We start from the raw sequence: 19,743 nt of genomic DNA on the forward strand, positions 1-19,743 counted from the left end.
TTATGTAATACAACATTATAATAAGGGGCTAGCGATTCGTACATGAACAAGGCTACTTTAAGAACAGCCAGGATCTCCTGCAGAAAGTATCTTACTGGACTCATGAGGCTCAAGATACAGTGTGCAACCATGTTCACATCCCACTGCGTCCAACTGTTCTTCGTAAGTTACCAAGGAGTGGGGAGCCAACAGGGTGTGCATTAACACTAGTGTTTCTTGATACAGTTAAGGGAAATAGGGTTGATCTTTCAAGCTGATGTACACTTAACCTCCCATTGACAGCATCAAATAGTATCCTTCAGACAATATTCAGAGCAGGTTGGGTAGATAGGAAAGAAAGAAGAGAGAGTGTTTACATGGCTTTGGGCCAAGAAGCACAATCAGTTCCCCACATTTATTTTACCAACTATTAAGCTCTCAGATGAAGTAGAGCACGTTCCATAGCATGCAACCCTTACTCATGAGCCATAAAAAAAAAAAAAGAGACAGGCATTTCAATGTCTCCTTGTACAATAGTAGTGTACAACCTGCTAGTTAGGACATGGAGAGGGGCGGGGAACGGAGGTTAGAGAGTATAAGCCAAACTGGCCTCAGCCCTTTGGGGATAAAAAGGTACTACATAAAGAAGTAGAATCAGTTTTGTTGGGCAATGGTCCACTATATTTGGAACATCTAAAAACTTCAAAGGTGAGGGTTTTTAAACATTTTTTAGAGCTATTATGTCCTTCTAGTTGTACAACTGTACCCACTTAATTTTGAATAATAAAAAAAAAGAGTAGCCCTACATGTTTCTCTGTCAAAACTGAATGCTCCTAAAATCAGTATAGTGTGCACAAGTGTTTGACAGCAATTATGGAATACTGCCATTGAGATTTCCAAGTCAGTGCAAGAGATTTACTCACATTCTCCATTAAAATCAAGAAGTGCTGTGGTTGAATCCTCTGCACTGCTTTGAAGGTTTCAACCTACTTGTTTCCAATGAAAAGTATGCTTATATAGGTATGAAAAATGCAACATATTTCATCTACATAGTCAAAAAAATCCAAATCCTTTCTAGCATAAGTTCTAAACCAAGTAAAAATTTTAGGCTCAGCTGATTAAAGGATTTAATACTACCATTGTAGTCTGTTAATACTGTGTATGATTTCAGAACTGCACCAGCAAATATGTATGTAACATCTAAATCTGTTCATGAGAAGGGAAGGTTTACAATACACACAACCACTGCACAAGGAGAGAAGTGGCTATAGCTAGAAGCGAACAGCGTTCTGTTACAAACATATAGAACATAATACAAGTATACCATTGATATTAAGTCTAATGAGATACCTGTGATTTATAACATTGTCACATTTACGAATCTCACCACATTTATAAGAGTTTGATTTCCATGCAGACAGTTCTACTGCTATTGAGAGCGAGATTTGCACATAGAGGCCAACAAGAACACTCCACGGCAACTCAAGTAAGTCAAACACCTTCTCCCTGCAGACTTGTTTTGAGTTGTGTTTATTGAGGTTTAAGAAGTTATCCACATTTCTATAAATATAGACATTACTGAGTAAGTGACTTTCAATGTCACTAGTGCAGGTACATATATAACCAACATACAAAAGCTCCACTGGAAGCTACTTCAATTCTTTCAGAAGGATCAGGGTGTCATTAAAAAAAAAAAACAAAAAAAACCCCAAAAAAACCAGCTGTCACTTTCAATTATTGAAAACACTAAAGTGCATTTTTGGTTACCTTCTGGACAAACAGCTGCTGCCTATGAAGTTTGATTTTAAACAGATATCAATACCTTACATTGTCTGACATTCAGAGGTTATCCTCTTAATACATGGCTGTAGGTAAGAATGCATTAACTTTGCTGGTTGAGTGAGTAAGACACAATGATTCTTGCATTGTTCCCTTAAGACTGATATTTCTAATGGAAGTTTCAAGATAGTCTAACATTCTATTTTACAGCACCACTAAAGTTAATCTTAAAATTCAGGCTCTAGTTTAGCCCTTTTAAATTGCTAATCAAGATGTCTAGACAGCTGTTTGAAGTTCTGTACCAGTAAGAAAAAACTATTCTCCCTTCTCATTAGATTTACTGTCCTGCCCAGTTAATACTGTTTGCGCACTTTGTAAACAAGAACAGCTTAAAGCATAATTAGAGCAGAACACAGGCCATCTTTAAACTGATGTTTTCCCAGCGTCAAGTGTTTCAAGTGTATAAAGCTTCTTTACATTCTTAACCACAAGCACTACAAAAACTGTAATAAAGGCGGCTATATAGAAAGTGACCTAGCAGTGTAACTAACAAACCTGGGCATTTTTGCAGATACAAAAAGTGTGCTCTGTTGACTATAGCTCTCTTTACATTTCATTATGATCAAGTTTTATTGCCATTATCATCTAAAGAGCCCAGAATGCTGCACTGCTTAAAATCTTGCAAGACCTAAATCGCTGTATGCATCTCCTTTATTGCAACAGCAAATTTACTTTTGTGTTGATAATCTGGGGATGTCACAGTAACTTAATTTTTTGAACAGCAAACAAGATTTCTGGAACAAGTCTCCAAATGACATGAGTATGTTCTAAACCAAGTTTGCACCGTATAACAATGCATAGCTATTTCTAAGAAGACTACACACCAAACCATGTTATGTGTTGGTAAAACTGATCCATGCTCTTGCATGTTGTGTATTTGTCTAAAAAGTCTTATTTCCTCTATCAGTTGAAGAATCCACAGCACAGAAGTTTCAAGTATTAGAACTAAAAAAGTGATTCAACTTCAAAAGATGAATTAAAAACATACCATAGCGCCAAACTCTCTCACGGAAATCATTACCAAACAAGATAAAAAAAAACCCCAAGGCTCACAGCCTCATGAAATAATGAATTGCTAATTCCATACACGTTGTTGAAATGAATATTTTTAAAGCTGTATATATTCACCTAAAACACTCCACTTACGAGCATTAGAAGTTTAAAAACATCAAATGCCTTCAATGGATATTTCTTGTAAAAATGCACCCTCGAATATATGAATACAAACACCAAGCAAAAAAACCTCTCATTTTATTTGGCTATTTAGATATCCAGGTCACATTTATCCACCCATCTGTTTCCTGATAGCTTTATATTACTTTATAGGGCATCCGAAATAATACAGTGCCAGAAACCTTGGAAAAACTATTTTCTGTTTTTGATTTTCAAAAGGTTCTGTGTCTGCACAACTTCCACAAGGCAAAGTTGTGCAACTGATTGTTTAACATAACTAGGCTTTAACAGCTTCCAAGCAAGCGGGTCAGGCTTTGGAAGCTATTATGTCAAATTCTGACCACGGAACTACTCTAAGACAGAAGCCTGGAAACAGAACTCATCTCTTCTTTTTCTGCTGTCTCAACATTTTTCTTCGCTTAATTATCATATCGTGTAGTTTTTCAAGTCCCTCTTTGAGTCCATCCCCTATGATTGCACAGGTAGGCTGCAGATGCCAGGGAGTAGAAGAGCTCAGCTCGGTCATTGCTAACATCTTCTCGATTTCTGAGAGAGAGAGGGAATTCCTCAGGTCCTGTTTGTTAGCCACTATAAGGACAGGCACACCTTGATTTTCAGATATCCTAGTAATTTTATGAAGTTCTGTCTTGGCTTCCTCCATCCTTTCGATGTCGACAGAGTCCACCACAAATACGATGCCATCCGTACACCTGGTGTAGGACTTCCACAGGGGCCTCAGCTTCTCCTGGCCTCCCACGTCCCAGAAGTGGAAGGTGACCGTTTTCGAGCCGCTCAGCGTCACTTTGATTTTCTCCGTGTTAAACCCCTTGGTAGGCACAGTGTTGACGAACTCGTTGAACTGCAGCCTGTAGAGCACGGTGGTCTTGCCGGCCGAGTCGAGGCCCAGGATCACGATGTGGAAGCACTGGAAGGAGGGCAGGCTGGAGAGGATCGGCGTCTGGTCCGAGAGCCCATTCCCCATCGCCGGCGGCGGGGGGACAGCGAGCCGCCGCCGACACAGGCACCGCCGGGCTCCTCTCGGCCGCCGAGCCGCACTCAGAACCGCGCCGCGCTCAGACCCTGCCAACGACGAGAGAGGCGTTAGCCCCGGTGTGTGGCTGGCTGACCGACCGACCGGCCGCCCCGGCCCGGCCCAGGCTGAGGGGAGCCGGGGACCTAGGTCCGCGCTCAACCCCACCACATGCCCCTCGCCCCCGGGGTCCGTCCGCCCACGTACGTACGTACCCTGGCTGGCGAAGCTAGCGCAGCCCGCCCCTCACGCCGCTGGCAGCCCCATGTCCGCCCGAGCGCCCAGCACTGCAGCAACTCCCACCGCGCCGCCTCAGCGTCTGCGGAGCCTGAAGCAGCGCCGCCGCCTCCCAGCACAGACCGAACCGCGCCCCCTGCCGCTCATTGGCCGCCCGGAGCTGCGGGGTGGGGAGTAAAGCGAGGGCCGCCTCCCATTGGCGCAGGTATCCGCCACTCTCCAGGGGCCTCCGCAGCGCGTTCCCGCCCTCCCGGGTTTACACACGGGGGTGGTGGGCGGGGGCAGAGGAAGGGTCTGTACCTAAAGGCAGAGCGCTCAGAGCGCACTACGTCTCCACGTTCGTCACCGCGGGGCTCCAACTTAGCCACGCCCCCAACGCGCCTTCCTCGTGGGCGAGGGATGGAGCAACGCCCCTCCCTGCTGCAGAGCCCAGCACATGCCCCAGCAGCAGAAGCCCCGCCCGCGTCTCGGGAGCCCCGAATCTCCGTCCAGTCGGCGGCGCCTGACCGAGGGCGGCGGGTCTGCACCTTTAAGCCGTAGAGACCCAGCACCTAACACGGGGGGGGGGCGGTTAACCTGGGACCCTGCCCCCCGCCTCCCTCGCCCTCAGGGAGAAGCGCGGAAACTCACCTCTGACCCACCACTCCCGAGGGAGGCAGGGAGGGGTTTGAGGCTTCCCGCGCGCTCGCACACCTGTAGCGTCATCGCCAATGGCCTCCCCATTGGCCCCGCGCACAGCCGTCTCCTAGCAACCCGCTTCAAACGGCAGCGGTGGAGGCTTGTCCCCTTTGCGCCAACTCGTCCGTTCAGCCCGTTGTGCTTGGGTCACGCCCTCTGCGCGAGCACGCACCCCCTCCCCCGCTCTGCGCACGCGCCATAGCGAGCGCCCGCCCAGCGACGGGGTCCCGAAGCGGGGAGGCCGCGGGGCGCGCCGTTTGTGCTCCACGCCCGCCCGGGCCGCGGGATCCGGGGTCTGCCGAGAAGCTGTGGGCAGCGCCCGGCCGGGTGTACCCGGAGTCCAGGCTGAGAAGCGAGGCTCCGCGGCTAGCTCCTTGCCCCCAGTGTGGGTGCTGGGCTCCCTCTGCTCCCCCCACAGGCGACGAGTGGGGGGGGGTGGCACATGGCGTCTCCTGTCCCCCCCTCCCCATTTCTGCTGGGGTGGGAGTGGGGGCTGAGCAAGGCTGAGGGGGACGTGCGTGGAAAAGGCCCCCTCCCTGCCCGAGGAGGCGCGGGGGCAGGCTGATTTAGATTTTTCTAGAATCCTTGTTCCTCCTTTCCACCTCCTTCTCCGCCATCACCTGACTCATTTTCGTAACGTGTTTATCATCTGTGAGCTCCCTAATTCATTTAACTGTCCCCATTAAAAAAAAATCAAATCTCTCTTTTTTCTTAATAAGATTATCATTCTCCATCTCGTTTTCCATTTTTTTTGTTCTAGCTTCGCTGTTTTTTGACCTTACACTTTAACCATTTTATTATAATGGGCAAACAAAAAAATTATAAAAACCAAACTAAAACACTATGCATGGTTCTGTAATTTTGAAATCCACCAGATTATTTTTATGAACGGCGTGAGTTCAATTATTTAGAATTGAAAAGGAGTGAAATTAATGCATTTATTTAGATAACTTTTTTGAGAGGGTCTCTTTTTATTCCATGTTCCAGATAGATCACTATGAAGAGGAGAAGATTTGAAAGTAGTGCAAGTAAGAGAGAGAGAGAGAGAGAGAGAGAGAGAGAGAGAACAACAGAGTGAAGCAGCAGCTAAGAGCTCAAAGCCAATAACTTCATTTCTCAAATCTCTGGAAAACACAGTTTACTCAACAAACAATGCTACAGGTAATGAAAACTCCGCCACTACAACAGGTGATATTTCAATGCCACTAGCTGAATATGAGGACAGTAGTCAAGGAGATGTGCCAATAGTAACTGATGCAGCAGAAGGTCCTCTGTACCATCAAGAAACTCAACAGGAATATGTAGATCTTACTCAGCAAGAGCAATTCACGAGTACTACAGGTTTGACTGTGACTGACATTGGAGTAATGCTGCCCCAATGCGATCTTTTTTTCAAATTGGTGGTTCTGAAATTCCAAGTAACATTCCACGAGATGCTGATAATCATGCTTTCCCAACTTGTCTGCTGACAAAAACTCTTCCAAATAGTGAGACCTGCACGAGAAACTGGTTATGTTGTAGAATGGAAAAAACAAACAAACAACTCTGTAATGATGAAGTGGGTTTTAATCTACAAAAGTTTATGTCCAAATAAATTTGTTAGTCTCTAAGATGCCACAAGGACTCCTCGTTGTTTTTGCTGATGCAGACTAACATGGCTACCGCTCTGGAATCTCTGTACTGTATACCCTGCTTCATTTTGAACAAAAGTGCTGCAAATGTATCAGTTCTCTCTGATCAATCAGGATGGAGCATCAACAGAGGTTGGAGGAAGTTGGAAGACCAAATACCATCACATGAGATTTCAGTGTCACACAAAGAAAATTATGTTGCATGGAAATCAGCCAGTAGGGCAGCATCAGCTGAAAGTTCAGTTGAGAATTTACTCTTGACTGAACTCCACAGAAACTAAAAACTGAAAAAAGTTTGAGCGCATTCTGAATTTCATCCTTTTTCTTTCCGAGTGGGGATTGGCTTTCTTTGGTTCCAGTCAACGTATTGGTGATTGTGCAAATGGAAACTTTCTAGGCATAGTTGAGCTCCTCAGCAAATATGACCCACTTTTATAAGAGCATGTTAAACGTGTTGGAGAATCGCAAGAGTCAAAAGCACATGCAAGTCCATTATCTACTTTCCACATGCATACAAAATGAGTTTATTGAGCTATGTGGATCATTCATACAAAACAATCTTGATGAGATTTGAAATGCCAAGTATTTTTCAATCATGGTTGATGCCACTCCAGATTGTTTTCACAAGGAACAGACTACTATGGTTATTCACTATGTTAAGATTGTAGACAGCTCAAAATTTTCAATTGAAGAAAGGTTTATTTTCTTTGATAATTTCACGAGAAAAACTGGAAAAGAAATTGCTGCTCGAGTACTAGCAAATTCTAGAAGGATTTAAGTTAGATTTTCTAGTCTGCATTGGTCAAGCCTATGACAGTGGATCTAATATGGATGGGAAGTACAAAAGTGTACAAAAAGTTCTGCTTGAGCATAATTGAAACTGTATTTTCTCCAGCTGTGGAAACCACACACTAAACCTTGTAGGTATTGACTGTGCTGAATCAAGCAAGGAGGCAGTGACTTACTTTGGAACTGTTCAGCAAATGTACAATCTCTTCAGTAGCAGTTCATAAAGGTGGGAAATTCTGAAGCAATATCTTCCTGTTTCACTGCATGGGATGTCCAAAACTAGATGGTCTGTATGGATTGATGGTGTTCAACCATTGCGCAGCATTTGAATTCGGTGTGAAAGGCTTTAAATGAGCTTGAATCTCTCAATCTCACTGCACAGGCTCGAACTGAATTTCTGTCCATTCAGAAGCACAATGTCCAAATTTGAATGCATTCTGATGTCATCTTTGTGGATGAAAGTTACTTACAAAGATCCACCAAACTAATTTGGTAATTGAAGCACACAGAGCTACACTTGATGTTGAGAGGGATAATATTGAAAGTCTTATCAATGGCATTCAGTAGATTCGTGAACAATGGAATGCGATTCTGACTGAGTCCAAATTAGTAGCACAGAACGTTGGCATTTCATCTGAGTTGCCCACCTTTCGCAACTTACCTACTGAATCTGATGCCGAGCAGCATTATAGGGTCAATGTCTTCCTTGTCATCATTGACTCTGTTCAATTAGGTCTTACACGTTGATTTGAGTCACTGACAAATTTATACCCTTTTGGGGTTTCTTTGGCAGTTCAACAGACCTGAGTAATGAAGATCTACTTTCTGAAGCTGAACAATTTCAGCAACAGTACAACAAAGAAATCTCAAAAGATCTCAGTGACGAGGTCATCTTCCTCAAACAAATATATTCTATGAACTTTAAATTAGATTGCAAGCCAAAGGAATTGCTCCAAGTAATACAGGCACTTGGACTCTCTGGGGTGTTCCTAATATCACAATTGCATTGCTTATTTTTGTCCGTTTGCCTACATCGGTGACTTCAGGTGAACACTCCAACGCATTGAAGCAGATAAAGCACTATCACTGTTCAACTATGGGACAAAAGTGTTTGAATAGGCTTACCATGCTTAATATCAACTTTGACATTGCACGAAAGCTAGATTTTTCCTCAATAATTTAGTGCATTTGCACAGAAAAAGGATAGAAAAGCATTTGCTAAATAAAAAAAATTCAAATGATGTCTCTCTTCTTTTGGTGCCTTATTTTATTTTCATGTGTTGTCACTTTTTATTTTTATTATGGCGAGGGGCCTCAAAAGCTGGAAGTGGCCCAGGCCTCTCTGGACCTCTGAGAGGGCCTGATTGGGAGGTGGGTGGGGAGGCAGTAGGGGCCAGGATGCTAAAACACAAGTTCACCCAGGGTACCATTTTCCCTAAGGTCAGTCCTGGGTATGGGAGGCACATCCTGGGTATGGGAAGCACAGGGGAAGTGGGAAAGGCACAATCACCTGGTGCTCTTGCTGAGCCCCAGTAGGAGGCCCAGAGCAGGGAAGAGAGACCAGGCTGGCAGCAGAGATTCACCAGAGGGGGCGCAGAGAAGCCCGCTGAGTCCCATCCCTTCATCATCCACAGTTGTAATTACCAATGCTTGGCAGTAGGTATCTGGAGCCTTTTCTGGCCCACACTGGGCTCTCAGTGGGGGAGGCAATGGGAGAAGTAAGTGGGGAAGGAGCTGTGAGGAACGTGGGGGTAGGGCTAGCCTTACTGGTGGATGACCATCATGGTCAGGAGGGCACTGTGGTCAAAAGGGAGTTGCTGGAGGGTACCATGGCAGTTACCAGGAAGTTGATCATTGATGTGGGGGAGTGGGGGGCAGAGGAGGATTGCCATTGTCAGTTATGGTGATAATGACTTTGAACACCTGCCCCAGGTCTTTGGACAGGTACCCCCTGATCACGATCTCATCTGTCTTCTTGTTGGCTAAGAGCTCTGATTGCAACCGTGGCTTCTCTATGAAGGAGAAGGTGAGCTCTCCATTGATCCCCATTGTCTGTAGCTCTGGCTTTTATCTGAGCCAGCAGCGAATTGGGGATGCCCTGCTGGAGATGCTGATCTCCATGTACCTGTTGGTGAGCATTGGATAGGTGATTATTGGGGTGTTGTCATTCTGGTCCACCATTGTGACCTTGATAAGGGCACTGCTGGAGAGTTGAGGAGAGCCCGTATCACTTGCCTGGATCCTCAGGTCCAGCTACTTGAGGATCTCATAGTTGAATGTCCGGAGGGTGTAGATGGTCCTGGTGGCTGGATCGACAGAGACACAGGTGGAAATGGGGTATCCATGTTCTATGTCTCTACTACATACTTAATCTCCAAGAAGGGCGCCAAAATGCAAGTTCACTCAGGGTTCCATTTTCCCTTAGGCCAGACCTGAGCGGGGGCAAAGTGATGCTGGCTTCAAGCAGGTGTCGGGGGGAGTGAGAAATGCATTTCAAAACTTTCACACCTTAATAACATAACTACCAGGTGTCTTTGACCCTTCACCTTAATTATTATCACGACTTTCACTTTTTCAATCAGCGTGGCATTCACAGATGTAATTCATTAGACCTTGGAATTTTATTATGCTTTTGACATATTTTTCTGAAAAGTGGTTAGAGGTCCGTCTACATTTAAATTGAGTTAATTTAATAATGTACCTTTTGTTAGCTTTGTAGAATGGCGAAAAGACAATTAAGTTTGGACCTTTTCTTCACAAAGAAAGCTAAATCACCACCACCAAGTACATCAGGAACTGAACCTGACTCTTCTGGAGTTCAGAATTATGTTAACAACAGCAATGAGAGTTACACTGATACTTTGGATTCCAATTCAAATGCTCTTACAGAGGCTAGTGCAGCTTTCAATAAAAAAAGAGACCCTTGCTTTGGACCGGATGCAGCTTTAGAATATATTTGAAGAAGGCCCATAATCAGCCAATAATTGATTTTACGGCCAATGCCAGTTGGAATAAAACCAGAAGATTCAGGCAAGAGTGGTATAATGAGTATAAATGGCTTGAATACAGTGTCTGTGACGACAATGCTTTCTGTTTTTATTGTCGAGCATTTGGCAATGGGCAAACAGTGAACTGGCATTTCAAATTACTGGTTTTAAAATATGGAAGAAAGCAAATGAAAGATTTTTTGAACATTCAAAGTGTGAATCTTATCTAGAAGCTGTTGCTAAATGGAAGGATAGGCTGCAATCCTGGAAAACATGGATTCCAGCTTGGCAGTCCAAAGGAAAAAAAGCAGTGGAGGACAACCAAGCATATTTAGAAACTGTAATAGTACTTTATTTTGTGCTCGCCAGGGTATACCTTTGAGGGGACATGATGAGGAACTGGATTCCACAAATCAAGGCAATTTGCAAGAATTGATTAATCTGCATAGTAACTGATTCAACAAAATGATGGCTAACCAACAGAAGTATTTCACCTACCTACCTACACAGTTCGTGTCAAATGAAATAATTGAGATTATGGCTTCAAGTGCTAGATTCAATCATAACTGAAGTCAAAGAAGCTGGAGGTTTTCCATCATTGCAGATGAAACTGGATCTGTCAAAAACATGAACAAGTTGCTCTCCTAGTGGGTTACGTAAACCAGTCATTTGAAATAAAAGAGCGGTTTATTGCTTCTATGAGATACTGCAAGCGGATGGTGCTTCACTAGCCACCCTGATCAAAAGTACACTATCAGCCTTGGGACTTGATATTTCAGCTCTAAGAGGTCAATGCTAAAGTGGAGCCACCAGCATGGGAAGATCCTATAAAGGTGTGGCCTCTGGCTTACTATGTTCACTGCTCTGCTCATATATTTAATCTGTATGTAGTGGACATGGTTTCCTGCATTCCAGTTGTCCAAAACGCTTTTGGAATTCTCCACGCTCTACAAACTTTCGTTGAAGTAAACTCAAAGGGACATGCTGTCTTTGAAAAAATGTCAGAAAATATTTTTTCGGGGGGGGGGGGGCCCCCATCTGCTCTTAAATCACTCAGTGACACTCGTTGCAACTGTCATGTTGAGACTATCATCAGCTGTTTTGGAAATTTTTGATGAAATGGTTGAAGCTCTGAATGAAATCTCAGGTGGGAGTTTGACAGCTGAAGTTTATCTACTTCTCAGAAATGTACAAGACTTCACTTATCTGTACTGCATGTTTTTTATGTGGAAAGTGCTAATGGAAACAACCACTTGGTGATGGTTTTGCATCCCAAACTTTAATCATGTTAATGAACTCTGGCAGGAAAGCAGTTATCATGGCCCTAGTGTGCCTCACAATGGGGTTATTTCCACAAAACTGGGAAGAGAGGAAAAGTCCTTTTGAGAAGCCTGAGGACTATTAAAGGAGTGAAATATTGTACAGAACTCTGGATCCCTTATTAAGAAGACTGCTTTTCCAAGAATGACCTGTCATTTTCAAGTCCCTTGCAGACATTCTTATCTGAAAGCCCATCAGATGAAAGTGTAGGTGCTATTTCCACCACTTACAGTATCAAGATAATCTGAACTCTGAAATCACAATTTTTCCCCACACGTTCAAAATTAGCAATGCTGATGAGTGTAATGAGGAAGAGGAGCCCACCCAGCTTGAAAAAAAGATGGCAATTCTTTCTTGAAATGGAACTACGTGATATCCTTCCACATCTGTCAAAACTCTGTGCTTTATTTATCCCAGTGACTAAAGCATTGGCTGAGAGAAGCTTTTTTTCCTTGTGGCAACTTAAAACGTACTTGAGGAATACAGTGACAGATGCTCATGATTCTAACCTGGCAATACTACAGATTGAGGACAAGCTGTTAACATATTGGACATTATTATGAGGTTCACAAGCATAAAGGACCAAAACCTACAATTCTTTTGACAAGGTAAAGTCATCGTTTTTTAAAACGTTTACATTTATTATTGCTTAACAGTTAGTTGTCACAAAAAGGTATAGTAATGCATGGATAGAAAATCAAGAGAATAATACCTGCTGTGAAAAATACCCAGATTTGGGTCCTGTTTGGTAACAACAATAATTAAAAAAAAAATTGTTGATGGTTTAAATTTCAGTCATTTCTTGGATACACAACTCTCAGAAATAAAGATCATAGGTTTAGGGCATATTTTGGTTAAAACATTCCATATTGGAAGCTACAAGGTGGCATAAAGTTGCCCTGTTTTCTTTCTGATTAAGAACACCAGCTAGTCATCTCAACAATACTGTGGCGCAGTGGTTGTGGTGTTTTGGTTTTTTTTGGTAAAAGATTGCAATGTCAATAAACTCCATTATTAATATTAAAACTATTTCAAGAATGTTTAAATTATACTTGACAGCGATGCATGGGTAACAAGTGAGCTGTAGCTCTCGAAAACTTATGCTCTAATAAATGTTAGTCTCTAAGGTGCCACAAAAACTGCATTGTTGTTACTGACGTCATTTATCTAATAATTTATACCAGAGAGCTTTGGTTAATTAAAGCCAAACAGGTACTCATGCCAACCTCTCCACAAAACATGTATTGGTTTTTTTAAAGTACGGGAAAGAAATGTAATTCTGCAAAGACCATTACTTCACCCCAAACAACGTTTTTATTAAAATACAGATGATTTTCAATTAAAACCTCACTTGGTCTGGTTGTATTAATAAAGCTGCACGTAGTTGTGTTGAGATTATATTTATTCACAAGATTAATTCTGACATTTTATCTTCAGGTGTTTTTTTAAAGAATCTCAAGTGTCAGAGCCACCCACATATGAATTGGCCTGAACGCTTAACCATATATTAAGGCAACTTCCTTGTTAAGATTTTTAATGCATGTATGAATCATATGACCAGTTTTCTCATGTGTAGCTCTCTTTTTAGAGTCTCCATCTGCTATTATAGTATCATAAAAATGTCTAGAAATCAAAACTCCTGTGTCTCTTGATTCAGAGTAGCAGCCGTGTTAGTCTGTATTCTCAAAAAGAAAAGGAGTACTTGTGGCACCTTAGAGACTAACAAATTTATTAGAGCATAAGCTTTCGTGAGCTACAGCTCACTTCATCGGATGCATTTGGTGGAAAAAAAAAAAAAATTTTTTTTTTTTTCCACCAAATGCATCCGATGAAGTGAGCTGTAGCTCACGAAAGCTTATGCTCTAATAAATTTGTTAGTCTCTAAGGTGCCACAAGTACTCCTTTTCTTTTTGTGTCTCTTGAGTACCTGCCCTGAACCTCGCTGCATACCACCAGAACCTTTCAATTGTGCCCCCCACTATCAGCAATTATGGGTCACCTCTGCACAGGGCCCTGCCCCTGCCCGAGAAGGAGTAAGACGCTTCTCCAGGCACCCAAGGCAAGAGTCACCTTGGTGCCATCTGTCTTCAGCACAGGACTCCTGCCTGTGCCTTCTGGGTGTTAGCTTCCTGACATGACCTGCCTGTCAGCCACTCAATCCTTCTCCTTTGGGCTACACCAGCCCTGCAGGTTGACAGTAGATGCCCCCTAAACCCCAACTCCCTTCAAAATGTCCCCATGTGGTGTCCAGCCCGTGATCTCTGGATACTCACAGAAATCCCAGATACTCTGTTCCCAAAGGACCGGTGTACTCCATTTTACCAGTTTTACCTTAGATCATTGCACCTGTGCCACACCTAGTCCTCGAGTTCAATTATAGTGAAACAGGAAATTTTAACAATAGAGATGGAAATCAAAACAAGTGTGAGTAATAGAAACAAATGGTTACCTACAAAATAATAAAATGCAAACTAAGTTATCAAGTCACCTTTCCTAGCTAATAAAGTAGATTCTCACCCCAAAGTTCAGTCTTTTGCAGTGTTCACTCGCCCAAAGGAATTGGACCCAATCTTTCATGAAGCACCCTGTCATCAAGGTACCTCTTCAGTAAATGGATACAGTGTGTTTTTCTCCACCCTATGATATACTGAATCAGTTTTTTTAAAACTTTATTCACAGAAAGGACAATCCCCTTGCTGACACATCATTCCTTTTCACTTCCAAGTGGGTTTCATTGGTTGTTATGTATCTTTGATGGTTTTCCATAGACTTTTCCTGGTTGGTGCAAAGGTGAACAGTTGGCCAATGTGATGCTGGCAAACCAGGTGCCAGCTCATACTGAAGCCCCAGGCCAATTCACATTTGTATTAGTATAGATCACAGTGATTTGTTAAATGTATAAGTGTGTATTTGGTGTTTAAACTTCATGAAAACTAATGGGATGTTACTTGCATTGTGTTCACTTATCTGTATCTTGTTATAATGTAGTAGCAAACATTTACATTGTGTATAACCCTGTAACTAAATAATCCAGCAAATGAGAATGAAGCCTTGTGGAATGCAGATGAAGAACTCTAACAGGAAAGAGCTAATTTCAAAGTAAGTGGTCATTTTGTATGACGGGAGGTCAAAGACTCCAAATGCATTCCTCACTTTGTTGTCAAAGGAAAAGCCCATGTAGGTAATGACATTGTCAGATTGTTTTCTGTGAGAAGAAGCTATAAGTATGGATTCTAAGAAAGCTGTCCATCTCTGGACTGTTTGGATTCTAACAGGGTAGAATAACTGAACAAGAAGATTGACTCTGGGAATCTCCATCTGGGAGCCTTGAAAAGACTTTTTGGGAAACTGGCAGTTTATTACATCACTGCCACCATTTGGAATTACAAACTGCATGTATTTTACCTGCTTTAACATCTCAAGAACACATTTCCTTTTCTTAGCTAATAAACCTTTAGTTATTTTACTATAGAATTGGCTACCAGTGTTATCTTTGGTGTAAGATCTAAAGTACCAATTGATCTGGGGTAAGTAACTGGTCTCTTGAGGCTGGGAGAAACCTAAATATGATATGATTTTTGGTTTGTGTCCTTTTATCACAAAGTCCAGTTTTTGTGGGTGGCAAGATAGACTGGAGAGTCTAAGGGGACTGTCTGTGACTCCATGGTGAGATTGGTATAGTGATCCAGGAATTCACATTTGTCACTGGCTTGGTGAAATCTAATTATAGAACACACCACCAGTTTGGGGTATCTGCCTTGAGATAAAAGAAAAGGAGTACTTGTGGCACCTTAGAGACTAACAAATTTATTAGAGCATAAGCTTTCGTGAGCTACAGCTCACTTCATCGGATGCATTTGGTGGAAAAAAAGAAAAAAATTTTTTCCACCAAATGCATCCGATGAAGTGAGCTGTAGCTCACGAAAGCTTATGCTCTAATAAATTTGTTAGTCTCTAAGGTGCCACAAGTACTCCTTTTCTTTTTGCGAATACAGACTAACACGGCTGCTACTCTGAAACCTGCCTTGAGATAGACACTCATAGTTGTGAGCTACTCTAGACAGCATGACAACCAATATATTACATAATCAGCTAGCCAAGGAGGGATGATAATTCCCTCCCACTTGAAAAGGCCATCACCAAGACATATATTATTCCCTGGTGACTCACTTTCACTCCAAGACCATAGGGACATAATTTCCAGTTTAGTTACATTATTCCTTAAATATCACCCATACACACATCACAATGATTACAAGTATCAATATGTTACAAGCTTTCAGCAGAGACCCCTCATACAACCTATATAAATACCAAGAAAGGGGTGTATTAGGTGTTGTGAGTTTGTCAGGTCTGAGACAGAAGCTGCTTGTAAAGAACAGTGAACCCTTTACCAAATGGCATCAAGGGGCCTTCGTGTCACAGGGGGCCAAATAGTCCAGGTGGCATTTTGGAAAAGAGAGATTAGAAAAGCTAGATTATACATGCATGTTTCAAACAATATTCTGGAATTGATGCTTCTAGCCTGCTCCCTGGCATCTTTATTGTTTCAGTAGGAGCTGCTGTTCACACTGCAAGGATATACTACATTCTGTTTAAGATTTATTAACATTTAAACTTATTCTGAGCACAATAAGCTAAGTGAAAGACTTTTGTTTATTAAATGCTATATTAATAAATCTATGTACATTACTGGACTATATCCTTTTGTTCTGTTTGTATAGCACCTAGCACAATGGAGTCCTGGTCCATATTGGGGGCTCCTAGGCACTGTGGTAATACAAACAATTAATAATAGGAGTTGAGAGACCTAGGGCTTGATTCCTTTCACATGTCCACTATATTTACAGCCATGTAAGTCCAATAGGCTTGATTCTCATTTACACTAAGACCCTTTTATACCACTCTTGTAAAGTGGCCTGTCTATGCCCACATTAAGGCATATTTTGGAACAGTACAAAAAGGGCTTTACTGTAAATGAGAATCAGGCTCATTGACTCACAATTTAGGCCCTGATTCAGGAAACCATCCCTACTGAGAAATGCTGCTAAGCATGTGCTTAACTTAACACATACTTTAGAACCAGTGAAGTCAAAATTGAGCATATGCTTAAGTGCTTAACTCAATTAGGTCTTACATAGGTATAGGGAAAGAATCAGGGCCTTGAGTCACTGACCTGCTGTGTTTTGATGAAAGAGAAAGGGTGTCATGCTCAAAATCTTTTGGTTCCCAGAGCACTTCCCAGCGGTCAAACCAGGGAATTTAAAAGAAAAGGCAGTTTTGACAAATTTTTGGCAATTATAATTCATTTTTTTCCTTTCAAAGCCTACACTTTATATTTTAGAAATTGAAATGGCAAAATACAATGTGTAAAATAAAATGTAATTGTGGTAAAAATATATTGTAGTAGCAGCAGAAATTGAAATCCACCATGTGTTGTAATTGAGTCTTCATGTTATTAAAGTGTTAAGGCCCTAATCTTGCTTCCACTAAAAGTGGCAAAACTCCCATTCACTCATATCTGAGTTTGATTCTGCAGTGCTTTACATGTTATGTAGTTATTTACGTCCGGATCTTACCACTGACTCCACCTGGTCAGAATGACCTGCTTGTGTGTAGTCAATCACAGGATAGGGGGCCTTCCCTCTCTACAAAATAGGTGTAAAATGCTCCCCCAGTATAAGGGAGTGGATAATTCTGATTGTGTAGTATTTTACTCTCACTTTGCACAGGTATAAATGACTAAACAGTGTTCAAGGCAATAGTAAGTCATGCCTAGCGGTAGCAGGATTGGGCCCTAAAGCCATAATCTACATTACAGAGTTAAATCGACTCAAGTTACACTATCATAAACCACTATAATTACATTGCTTGTGCATGTTCACACAACGCTGCTGGTGTCAGCAGAGCATGTCTACAGTTGGTGCTGTAGCATCAAGAGAGCAGTGCACCATGGATAGCTATCTTACTGTGCAACTCGCCACCTTCGGCCACTGAGAGTTCTGGGAATGGATCACAGTGCCTGCTGGGTGCAGACTCACTATTCCATGATGCAGTTCTCCGTCCTATCGTTCCATGGGCTTCCAACTACATTTCGTGCCATTTTTCCAACAGCCCCTGTAAACTGTGTGCCCACCATCTCTGTCTGAAAGCATGGATCCTGCACTGCTCTCCAGTTTTGTGATAAGCGTTATGAACACAATGCAGTGATCATGCAGTATTTCATGTGCTTTGAATCTGAAAATGAATCTGTAGTGCCTGTCCTGCTGTGGGCCATGGAAAGAAACCAGATTGCTTTTGGCATTCACAGAGCAGCTGCACATGGTAGACTGTCACTGTTGGGCTTGGAAAACAAGCACTGAGTGGTGGGATTGCATCAATATGCAGGTATGGGATGATGAACAGTGGCTACAGAACTTTTGGATGCGCAAAACCACCTTCATAGAACTGTGTACAGAGGTCACCCCTGCCCTGTGGTGCAAGGACACCAAAATGAGAGTTTCCCTCTCAGTGGAGAAGCACGTGGCAATTGCTGCGTGGAAACTGGCATTTCCAGACTACTAGTGGTCAGTTGCGAATCAGTTTGGAGTTGGGAAGTCCACCTTGGGGGTACGGTTATGCAATTCAGGGTCAATAATTGCATCATGCTATGAAGGGCTGTGACTCTGAGCAATGTGCAGGGAAATAGTGGATATGCTTTGCTCCAGCACATTCTTCACGCTTACCTCACGGCCTTGTCCTGATGAAGTCCCAGCAGCCAGCCCAGAGAACCATCCACTCTCCTTCAACTCTAGCAAGGAACTGATCTCAGTCTAGCCTTGCAGCTCTTCTTATACTAGCCTGTTGGGCCCTGATTGGTTGCTTCCCCGATGATCTCTGGGCAGCTTGGAGGACCTCTCTACTGCCCTTTTCTGCAGTGGGGTGTGGCAGGGCCACAAGGCCTCCAATAGGGGGCATCAGGGCCTAGTCCACCCCATCACAGCGACATTTATATTTTTTCTGAATTGCTGTGTTGAGCTAGACATGTTTCTGCTGGGAACATAATGCCCCTCAATTTTACGATGCTGAAATCCTTTCAGTTACTGGCCTGGAATTTATACCACTTTGAAGCTTGATTGCATGCCAGAGTTATTCTAAACCTCTTAAAAATTTTTATCAAGCTGAGGTTTCATTTTAAGCTATGGTCTCTTTACAGTGCATCTTTTGAACATCAGTAATAAATAATTCTAAAACTGAGGTAATAGGGTAATTTTCACTTAAGAAAGGCAGCCCATAACATTTAAAATCTCTTCTGTGTGAGTAATTTTTTGTGTTCCTCACTTTGTTACATATAGCATGTCCCACACTGGACCTCAGCAGGTTGAGGTATGGACTTAAGAGGTGCTAGTCCTTGCAAAAAACTAACTTCACCATATATAACTCAGACAGTATTTCACATTTGTATGACATTCTGTAGTGTATACAGAGTGACACTGCTGAGCTAATATTATCTCCTCAACAAGGAGACAAAAACTTTTCTTGTATAGTATAGTCCTGACCATTTTAATTACAAACCCAGCTGACAATGCTTATTATGCATTTTAATCTGTTAACTTTGTTAAATAACCTCTCTGTTGTACTTTATTGCTTATTATGAGACAGCTACTCCTTGAGCGAATTATGAGACTCAAAATATTTAATTCCTCTAAATGAAATTATCTTGGAATAATCATATAATTATCCAGTCTATACAAGCAATTCCTAACATACTGTAGATATGATACCACATATCATTATCCACATCTTTTAAATCATTGCTAATTTCATACAAAGAAATTTAAAAAGTGTCAAAGTAATTTAGAAATATAAAAAGAATGGTAAAAGTTACAACAAACTTTTTAAAGATTCCAACCCCCCATTCTCTTTCCAGGAGGTATAAATTAGCAGTTTCTAAGCAAATAATTCTTACTCAGTCCTAGTTTAGCAAAGAACTGAAGTACATGCATAAACGTAAGCATGTATAAGTGGATGCTTAAGCATGCAACATTGCTTTGCTGAATGGGGCCCATAGGAAACAGCTAAAGGAATATACAAATTGATG

General features: G+C 42.2%; 1 protein-coding gene across 3 annotated transcripts; it reads right to left on the reverse strand.

Moving 5' to 3' along the window:
• Positions 1–1,302: 1,302 nt before the first annotated feature.
• Positions 1,303–5,043, reverse strand: ARL4A (ADP ribosylation factor like GTPase 4A). Of its 3 annotated transcripts, none has more exons than XM_038392278.2 (2): positions 4,889–5,043; positions 1,303–4,071 (listed from the first exon to the last, which is right to left on the reverse strand). In XM_038392278.2, exon 2 carries the CDS (start codon positions 3,971–3,973, stop codon positions 3,371–3,373), a length of 603 nt encoding a protein of 200 aa, XP_038248206.1. In that variant the 5' UTR covers positions 3,974–4,071; positions 4,889–5,043; the 3' UTR covers positions 1,303–3,370. The 3 variants fall into 3 exon arrangements, with proteins under 3 accessions (XP_038248206.1, XP_043365173.1, XP_038248205.1); XM_043509238.1 differs by lacking the exon at positions 4,889–5,043 and adding an exon at positions 4,267–4,404; XM_038392277.2 differs by lacking the exon at positions 4,889–5,043 and adding an exon at positions 4,237–4,382.
• Between the last annotated feature and the right edge of the window lie 14,700 nt (positions 5,044–19,743).

The sequence above is a fragment of the Dermochelys coriacea genome, chromosome 2 (genome assembly GCF_009764565.3).
Source record: "Dermochelys coriacea isolate rDerCor1 chromosome 2, rDerCor1.pri.v4, whole genome shotgun sequence".
Taxonomy (NCBI): domain Eukaryota; kingdom Metazoa; phylum Chordata; order Testudines; family Dermochelyidae; genus Dermochelys; species Dermochelys coriacea.

Coding starts and splice junctions, on each gene's coding strand:
- ARL4A (XM_038392278.2), bottom strand. CDS start 3,973: ATGGGGAATGGGCTCTCGGACCAGACGCCGATCCTCTCCAGCCTGCCC.